This window comes from Pelmatolapia mariae, linkage group LG13 (genome assembly GCF_036321145.2).
Source record: "Pelmatolapia mariae isolate MD_Pm_ZW linkage group LG13, Pm_UMD_F_2, whole genome shotgun sequence".
NCBI classification, from domain to species: Eukaryota; Metazoa; Chordata; class Actinopteri; order Cichliformes; family Cichlidae; genus Pelmatolapia; species Pelmatolapia mariae.
Window position 1 is genome coordinate 36,269,654 of NC_086238.1, and position 9,466 is coordinate 36,279,119.

At 41.2% G+C, this 9,466-nt stretch overlaps 1 protein-coding gene across 1 annotated transcript; it reads right to left on the reverse strand.

Moving 5' to 3' along the window:
* Positions 1-892: 892 nt before the first annotated feature.
* On the reverse strand, positions 893-8,719 carry cdk1 (cyclin dependent kinase 1). Its single transcript, XM_063491390.1, has 8 exons — positions 8,662-8,719; positions 8,028-8,070; positions 7,592-7,748; positions 7,089-7,212; positions 5,597-5,767; positions 4,481-4,644; positions 2,561-2,702; positions 893-1,146 (listed from the first exon to the last, which is right to left on the reverse strand). Exons 2-8 carry the CDS (start codon positions 8,062-8,064, stop codon positions 1,030-1,032), a joined length of 912 nt encoding a protein of 303 aa, XP_063347460.1. The 5' UTR covers positions 8,065-8,070; positions 8,662-8,719; the 3' UTR covers positions 893-1,029.
* Positions 8,720-9,466: the final 747 nt, after the last annotated feature.

Below are 9,466 nucleotides of genomic sequence, written 5' to 3' on the forward strand. Positions count from 1 at the left end.
GCCACAAAACACAGCAACACACTTCAACACTGGGTGAGTGCAACCCTCTAGTGGTCCACCACAGCATCATTCTTTTAACTACTTCTCCAGTTCATGGCCACTGGGGGGTGGATCTTAGTTTCTCCTATGACAGTCGACCTATTCCTTCTGATTTAAATGCAGGACAGCTGAAAACTTTCACCTTCAGTTCAGGTACAGGTGGACATGACTCGAGGGGAAAGCTTCGATGACCGTCCTATCAGCTGGGACGAGCCTGTGAAAATAGGCTGAGGAAATTTGGGGACCTTTAACAATTATCTTTTAGTTGTGGGCAAAGCTACAAAAAGATGAACACAAAGCTGAGTTGCAGGTGTTTCTGAGTGCAAACATTATGTCCTGAACTGAGATGCTCAGTGTTAAATGTTTTCAAGGTCTTACGTTTAATACAAACTCACCTCGTCTCCGTCGTTAGAGAGGAGCCTGTGTGCTGCAAAGATTATTGTATGCATCGATGTATAACTTCAAATAAAGCTCTTATTTAATACAAAGAGTTGAACTACACACAAACGTACTCATGTAGTACTTATAGTACAGCACAATGTTTGAGTCTCCTTTTCTTTAAAATAAGTTAGCTGACTCCACAGTAAGCGTCCCCTCGTGATGTATGAGGGAGAAATCGTTTGTCCTCCCCAGAGATTACCATAACATTACACAGTACTTCTAATTACTTACAGTACAATTGGTGTTGTGAGTACAGCGTACTTACAGTGTAAAGTGGGGAAGCAAACTCAGTAACATTAAATAAGACACCCTGACCGTCACAGGCCGTAGTGCCACTGCTGTACAGTTTCACTGTCGTGTTTAATGATGTTGGAAAGAACGAGACATTAGGTCCAAATAACTGAGGAGGAAAAAAAGAAAAAAAGTGCAGTTTTATTAAAGATTGACACTTTTTCCTCACACAGATACACACAAATACACATACACATATTTACAGAGTCACAAATGGTATGAAATGGTATGTGTTAATAAGCAAAGTCAGTATGCATTTTAGATTTTGTTGATGTTGGCAGCTGGCAGGGTGGATTTGTCCAAGTCGTCAAAGTAAGGGTGCGTCATGGCCTCGCGGGCAGAGATCCGTTTGGGGGGATTGTAGGTCAGCATTTTCTACAGAGACGAGACCAGAACAGGACTTTACTCTCCAGACAGATGATTCAAACCTGAACATGCAGGAGTTCCTGGACTGGAAACTGGCACCAGCTCAGTTCAGCAGGGCTGTGCCATATCAGCTTATTGTTAACAATAAGAAAACAATGTCAGATGTACCACCAGCTCCAGGTTAAACATCTTTAACACTGAATATTGTGCTGTGTCACCACTACTGACCTATAATGCTAGGAACGTTCCTGGTGACTAGTTTCTTAGTGGAATGGACAAGGCAAAAAAAAAAAAAAACACATCTGAAAAACAAACAAACTGCGACTGGAAAGCGTGGCGCATGCTGCCGTGCCGTTTCAAAATTCATGACAACCACTTAAAATCTAAAATAACAACAATCATCCGTTTGTTTCTGCTAGTCCTGCACACCCCCATCATCAGGACAAACACTTTGTTTCAACTGAAAAGCTCCTGATGGCAAAGAAAAATTTAACTGAATAAATACAAAGAAATATCATCACTAATTTCTTTGAATTAATATGATTTAATTTTGAGGGTAAAGCAGAATGTGGGGGAGAAAAAAAAAGCAGCACGTGGCTACTTCCTGTCTCACAGCTGAAGCTTGGCTAACAAGAGGCAACAGGACAGTAGTACTGCAGTATCACCTTCAGACAGCTGTGCAATAATACAAATCCTCACTAATCTTAGTTACCTGAGGACATTGTAAAGAAATGTGGGTCAAAATTCCTCCAAGATAGAAAGAAGACATAAATATACGGTGGAACCCCGGCTTACGAAGACCCCATTTAACGAAAAATTCAAGTTACGACGGCACTGAACGGCAATATTTTTGCCCGTGGTACGACAAAATGCCTGTGTAAAGAAATGCGTTTCGCTGTTCCACGTGAAAGACGTATTGTTGTTGCAGTGCGCTATTTTGTGTGCTTTTCGTTTGCAATTAGCCTGTCGTTCATTCATAATGGGGCCGGCATAAATATGAGCGAGTTTAAAAAAATATCATTGCACAGTGTACGTACGTACATTAATTAACATAAATGTAAGTTTTAGTTTTAAAGTTTAGAATTAAATTCCATAATGTTATATACATGTACACGTATGTATGCTTTCTTCAGCCAGCATCGCCTCACTCGAAAGGCAACGGAAAAAGCTGCTTCGACTTACGAAAATTTTTCAAAAAGCCTGTTTGAATATCACCATCACAATTTTGTTATGAGGACAGAAAGTAACCATAACACCTCCAGCCTCAGGAAAACCAGGTGAGGTGGCCAGGTGTTTGACCTGCTTCTCTCTGGTCACAAGTTTGCTGTACATGTACAATGAGAATAAAAGGCTATTCTATGCTGTTCTGTTCTATTCTATTCCAGGTTTAATTAACATGCTGTGGTGCTGCCTTTGTCCTTACCGCCAGTAGATCCAGGCCATTCTTATCCAGGTTTTTCACCATGGATGAGAGGTTGCCAGATTTCCATTTGGGAAAAGTGTTTTTGTAGTCTGGCAGACTCTCAACATCAGGCCACACATCATTGTTTGGGGTTCCCAGCGTCCTGGAAAAAAGACAAATGCAACAAAGAGGAGACTCCAGGGTCAGTTCATTGGTTTGTTTCCATGAGCCATTAAAACACCGTAGACAGTCTACGGCTGAAGCTTTAGGCCAGAGAAAACAGACAAACTGTTTTAAACCTGACACACAGACACACTCCAATAGTGTGGAGTATGACACCAGATGTGAACACTAACCCTGCCTTACAGGCCTAATCTTACCGATCCCTGCTTCTCCACAGGATCCAGGCTGCCTCAAACTGTAGGAATCACTTTACCTGACACCAGGAAACTCGGTCAGCTTTACGTTAGGACATCAACGTGACATATTAACACTAACAGAACTTCTCTGGCTCTACACCGCAAATGTCTAAGTCAACAACAGATTTATGTGTTTAAGCTAGCTATGTAGCAGTTACGTTTGCTATAACAACAATTTGTTGTTGTTCACCACACACGCTTACATTCAAAGGTTTCATCCTGATGAAGTAATGATGTAGAAGAATACCAGGTAACAGATGTGTCAACTATGACATGTCAATTACGGACACACACACGTGCGAGGTTGCTGTTCCACCTAATTGCTTTTTTATCTACGTAGCTAGAGACTTGGCAGATGTATAAGGGAGTCCAGAACCTAACCCACTACAACACCAGAAACACCATGACAGCTGAGGGTGATGCTGTGCTCGACGATGAACCGTTTATTCACATGTTTCAAGGTAAAAAGACTCAAGGAAGCCACAGCTCAACTGTCATGGTGCAAGAGTACGAGGCGAGGTGCACACTTAGAGTGGTGGATCCCAGGAAGACTGCGGGGAGGGTCCTGAGCGAGTGTGCACATCAGCTTTCCGTGGTCTTCACTAAGATCATCAGTGCATCACCGTCCTAGTCCTTCAGCCCACCATCCCTGAATTCAGCCACAATCGTTCCACTACCCAGACAGACCATCAGCAGCCTGAACTGGCTGCTGTGATGGCGTGCAGACTAAAACTTCAGCAAGGCTGACCTATAACCCATCAGCATCGACTGGAAGTGCATGGATGGAGTTTGTGTGCACACCGACCTCCAATGGAACTCAACACCCTGAGAGGTTCTGCATCTGTGTGGTTCTTGAGCTGTACTATAGCACACAGGGAGGCACTTAAAGGGTCTTTAACAGAAGCCCAAACACTAATTACTGGCCCCCTCTTTCCCTCCCTGGAGGAAACCCATCACACACTCAGGACACCAGGTGTTTAAGCTTCTGTCCTCCCACAGGAGATCCAGGACGCTGAGGTCATTGACAACCAGACCTCAGCCCTAATCAATGCTAACAGCTGACATTGTTTTGGAACATGCGTTTCCTCAGCTCTGTACATACTGTATACATGGTATTTATTTATTGTGATTTTCTTGCCTTTCCTTTAACAGTGATAAGCTACACTCACTACAGATGAACGGCTGACCCACAGCAGACACAGTAGTTATGTGTGTACAGTCAGCTGACTGCAGTCTTTAAGAGTCAGACACAAAACAGGGACAGCCAGTCCTCGCAAGTACAAGAACACCACATGTGGAAACATGAGATCCACAGGTTTAGCCAGTCGTCTCTCGCACTTACACAAAAGGCTGAGCTCATCTGTAAATGTTACATTTTGATCAGTTTCCATTTGACTGTTTTCTTGCACCAACAGTTCTTGATATTTGCCAGTCTTTCTCAATTCAAATTAAAATCAGCAGTTCAACTAAACTTCAGCTTCTATTGTTTCTAAACACATGAAGATGTTTTTGCTGTGTCTACCTGAAGATCCTGAAGAGCTGGTCTATCTCAGAGTCTCCATGAAACAGAGGCTTCTTAGTCGCAAGTTCTGCAAAGATTGTCCCGGTGCTCCAAACATCAACGGGGGTGGAATATCGGGGTGACCCCAGCAGGACCTCTGGGGCCCGGTACCAAAGAGTGACAACCTGGGAACACACAAGCAGGATATACCTGTCTGTTTGTGACCGTTTTAGATTTCCGCTTTACAAACTAGTTACGCCGCCTTGTTTGATGTCATTCTCACATGTCTGGATCTTATTGTCTCATTCTGACAGTTTATTAACACAATTCATCTAAACAAAACAAAATAAAAACAGTGTGACATTTTTACTGTAATAACCATAAACATGTTTAATGAATCGTTTTTGTAACTTTCTAACATTTCAAAACTTGTGCACAAATTTTGTAACACAGTTGTATGAAACGCTTGCAGCCTGTTTCAGAACCACTACTGAAACTACAATTACAAACCAGACGGTAGTTTATTTGTGCGTCGCTCCTAAAACTCTCCCCTCTCACAATAAAATGCTGCCTGACCTGCTTTATTCATGCAGCACATTTCCAACAGTCTGTGCTGCAAAGTGCTTAACAACGTAAAACATCACTAAAACAAATAAAATGCACAACAATGATGCAGTGAAATATAAAAGAGAAAAAAATAAAATGATAAAAATAAATTATGCTTTTACTGTTTCTTCCTGTGCTAAATGTGACAATAACATTCAGGAAAAAGCATCACGCACAGCTTTTTAAATCATAACTCTGGTTTTACGCGGCCCATAATTAACATCAAACAAGAGTTTTACGTGGAGTTTAAAAACTGGTACATAGTTTGAAGTCCTCACTTTCAACACGAGCGCCTTGCAGCGACACACTGTAGATTGGTCATGTGATTTGGATGCACCGGGGTGCCGTCGACCCCAGAGGGTCACCTGTACAGTCGGTCTAAATCTGTATTTCTCAAACTAAAAAGGATTTTTTTTTTCAAAATTGTAAAGTACAACTTTTTTGGTTTTTAAAATTACAAGAAAAAGTAAAAGAAATGGTTTGAGATGCAGTAGCCTACATATCCCAGGAGCTGTGAGCAAGGATCCTTACCTCATGGGTGTAGACCCTGACGGGAACACCAAAGGCTCGAGCCAAACCAAAGTCTGCCAGTTTGATAACGCCCTTGTTGTCAATCAGCAGATTCTGTGGTTTCAGGTCACGATGGAGAACTCGGCGACAGTGACAGAAGTAGATGCCCTCCAATATCTGGTAAAGGTAGCTCTAAACAGCAGCAGCCAAATGACAAAAAACGTGAAACGTAACACAAAGTGATGTTTGTGACTGAGATGTTTCTGTTAAAAGTATTCTACCTGCTTCTTTTTACAATATTGTAAAATTCAACTACATACGTGGAGTTAAAGGTTAAGTCTTGAGCTGTTTCAGTTGTTTACTGCAGTAGTTTCTTATCAGAAACAGCACCACCAGGTTTATCCCACCAGGTCTTGTGTGAACAGAATCATCTGCCAGTGTTGGTCTTATGTTTGTTTTATAATTTAACTAAACAATACTCAAATTTCAGATCTTTATTTTTAATGGTCTTTAATATTATTGGAGCTTTGTTCAAACCTTGCCTCAGATTCCAGTGTGCAAAACTGTATCACATCTTCAGACAGTAACAACAGGAAAATAAAAACGACCAATAGAAATGAAGCCGTGCTGAGTTCAACCACACACTGAACGAAAACTTTCAGTGCAGATCTGAGTTCAGTGAACCACAGGTTTACGTGCATCAATAGGGACCTCCAGAGTCATTCCTTTCAGTGCTGTGGAAACGAGACATTCTTCACTAGTGGGAATAGTTACCAAGCTTTATTCTTTATGGATGAGAGATGCGCGTTTTGAATCATGTAACAGAGCAGGCACATCTGTTACATGATGTCACATCATGACAGAACAAAGCAGAGATCCTGTTAGCGGGATCAGAAGATGCCCTGCTGTACCTCCTGAGCTACAGCCACGTCACACACTGATGAAACGTCCCAATTTTCTCCAATAAAAGTCAAACAAATGACATAAAATAAAGTTTTAGTAAGGACCAGTCTACGCAGGCCGGGTCCTTCGAAGGATGCTGCCCCTGCATCGTGGGTTTGGTGGTTGCCAAGAAAAGCAGGGCTCGCAAAATCGCTAGCCCGACGTCCCAGAGCTAGCGATATCTCCGGTCGGGCGACCAAAATCTATCTCAGCCCCGCCCGTCGGGTTATCATATAGACAAAATTGTCATGCTCTTCCTCCTCACCCTTTGACCTCGAATACTGAAGGAAAAGTTCAGGATATACTTAACAAGTCACATCAGTAATGCTGTCATTGGACAGAAGCCAGTTTCACTGACTCATCAACACAATGGCCACCGTATTATGTGCAGCACAGATCATGCACCTGAATTGGGAGGGTTGAGACTGCAATCTACTCTTTTTGCACACTGTAACTTTAAGAATTTGGTTTATGAATTATGTAATACATTATCTGATAACGTAACCCATCTTAGATTTAAAAGCTTCAAGTTCAAGCAACTATTGCACCACTGAATTAATGTAATACTTACCTTGACCAACATAGAGTCCATGTACTGGCCAGAGGGGATGGAGTCCAAGTATTTCTTCAGGTCCATGGACAGGAACTCGAAGATGAGGTAGAGACGAGATTCTTGCATTAGGACATCTAGGAGTCTGGATTACGCACACATACATACACACAGATACACATGAGTTCATACTTTATGTACACTTTTTCTCATTGGATGTGACTGAGCAGCAATTATTTGACCTCTCCCAGCACTCTGCACAATACTGAAACTGTTGATCCTGCAGTGTCAACTATTGCTACACATGCATTTATATAATGAACTTGATGCATATCTTCAACACTTCACAACAGTTTCTATTGTTTGACCAACACCATGTCTCTCCATGCTGCACAAAGGGCACTAGACAATACAGAGAATATAGAGAAGTATTGTACATATAAAAATTCAAACCTCATGTCATAAAAACCAAAAGGATTTTAAGATCAAACAAAGAGAATTTGAAAAGGCCACGGAGAGCTTACCGTACAACATTGGGATGTTTCAGCTCCTGGAGCAGAGAAACCTCTCTGACAGCTGTGCTGGGAACGCCCTCCTCCTCACTCTCTAGTCGGATCTTCTTCATAGCCACAATTTGCCCCGTTGCCTTGTGCTTACCTTTATACACAACCCCATATGTACCTGGGGGAAAGCGCAAGCATGAGCACTGGATGAAATGTACTGGGAGCTCCTGTTTATGCTTCCAAATTGCTGGACATACATTACTTGTTACCAAAGTAATTCTTGTCAAAAGAAAAGTTACACTAGAACAACTTTATAACCATGAGATTGTTGAGCAAACAGAGATTACAAGATGCACACAAGAAAACTTTACTGCACACATAATTACACATTTTTGAAGTATCAACATTTGTAGAGCTTCATGTGAATAATTTAGATGAACCATACGTTAGAACTAACCTTCTCCGATTTTCTCTATTTTCAGGTAGTCTTCCATTATTGCCTGAAAGGAGAAAGAGAAAAACACGCTGTAATGTAAACAACTTCCGAGGACCTGCATTTCACTTCTATCAGCTTGCACACATATCTATTCATTTGCTGAGTGTCGATATTAGGTTAGATCAGCCTTTTATTTAAAAATGACATATACAACAAGCCTGTTAGTATCTACCACTACCTTGTACGGAAATCATTCAAACTGGAAACTCATGTCACGTTACTTCAACCATCTACAGTAATGCAGACAGGCCTTTCGTCAGAACATAGAGCAGGCTGCCTCAAAATACGAACACGGAAGTTTTAAAACGTTAGTTTTGTTGCATTAAGCAGCAAGTTTACCGTCGCTCTTTCACTCGTTTTAGTAACTAAGGCTAGTTAAATATTAAGCAGTCGTTGAATTAGCTTTTCTGATTAACGACCAAGAGAGGACCACTAACGTTAGCTTAAAGTGTTTAGCCATCAAATGCACCTTTTTTGAATGCCATGCTAACTGCTAAGACACGTTGTGTCGGGCGTTCATGTTCCGCATTAGCTAAGGAGTCTTTTAAATGTAAAATTTAAATTTCACTTATACTGACAAATATAAAAAAATTACCTGTTTGTGCCTCGTTTTTTACAGACACGAACAAACTGCCGCTGGAACGCTCCCGGACTCTTTTGAAATGACTGGAGTGCAGCAGCAGGTTAAAACAGTCCAATGAGCTCACGGAATGTATTTTCAAAACAGCCAATAAGAGGAAAGGAAGGCTGTCACGTGGGTAGAGCGGGAGACAACCCGCCGATGTCCTTGGGAGCGTTCACTGATGCTGGGATATTTAAGCCCTACCCACTTCTAGGATCCGATTGAATTACATACTATTTATTTCTACAGTTAAAGTTAGATTAAATACGTATCGTTGTGCAGTTTGTAGATTACACAGAATACGTATACAAGAAAAATAGCCTACATTTACTTCTTGTGCCTTGTTATAAATTTGCTGTCGGTTACTTTATCAAGATAAATGGTCTCAATTGCCTTAATTTGTTTTACTATATTAATATTCATTTTTGATGTATTAGCAAGTGGTGCATTTATAGTCAGGAATCTGACACATTTGTAGTTATTTTTGCTAAGTGAAAAAGTGTAATATTGGCTACATATCTCTTTCAGAAATGCATAATATCTACAACTACCCCTATTTTATGTCAGTGGCCCTGTACTATCCATTAACAATGCATTAAGGAAGGTAAGGGTCGGTAAATAAGGAAGTAACAATGCCTAAAGTTGAAAGCAGATATGATGAGGCAGCTGTTGATTTGATTAATAACGCCTGCACCACTTGTTCCCTGGTGATCATTAATAACAATGTTTATGGCACTTTTGCATTGACTTCACTTTTCAGATCCTGATACAATGTATG

What these genes read in the sequence shown, in the direction of transcription:
- cdk1 (XM_063491390.1), bottom strand. Translation starts at nt 8,064, where the DNA reads ATGGAAGACTACCTGAAAATAGAGAAAATCGGAGAAG. An exon ending in AATAGAGAAAATCGGAGAAG is followed by an intron (nt 7,749 to 8,027) that starts GTTAGTTCTAAC and finishes GCTTTCCCCCAG; the next exon opens with GTACATATGGGGTTGTGTAT. An exon ending in ATGGCCTGGATCTACTGGCG is followed by an intron (nt 1,147 to 2,560) that starts GTAAGGACAAAG and finishes TCGTCTCTGTAG; the next exon opens with AAAATGCTGACCTACAATCC.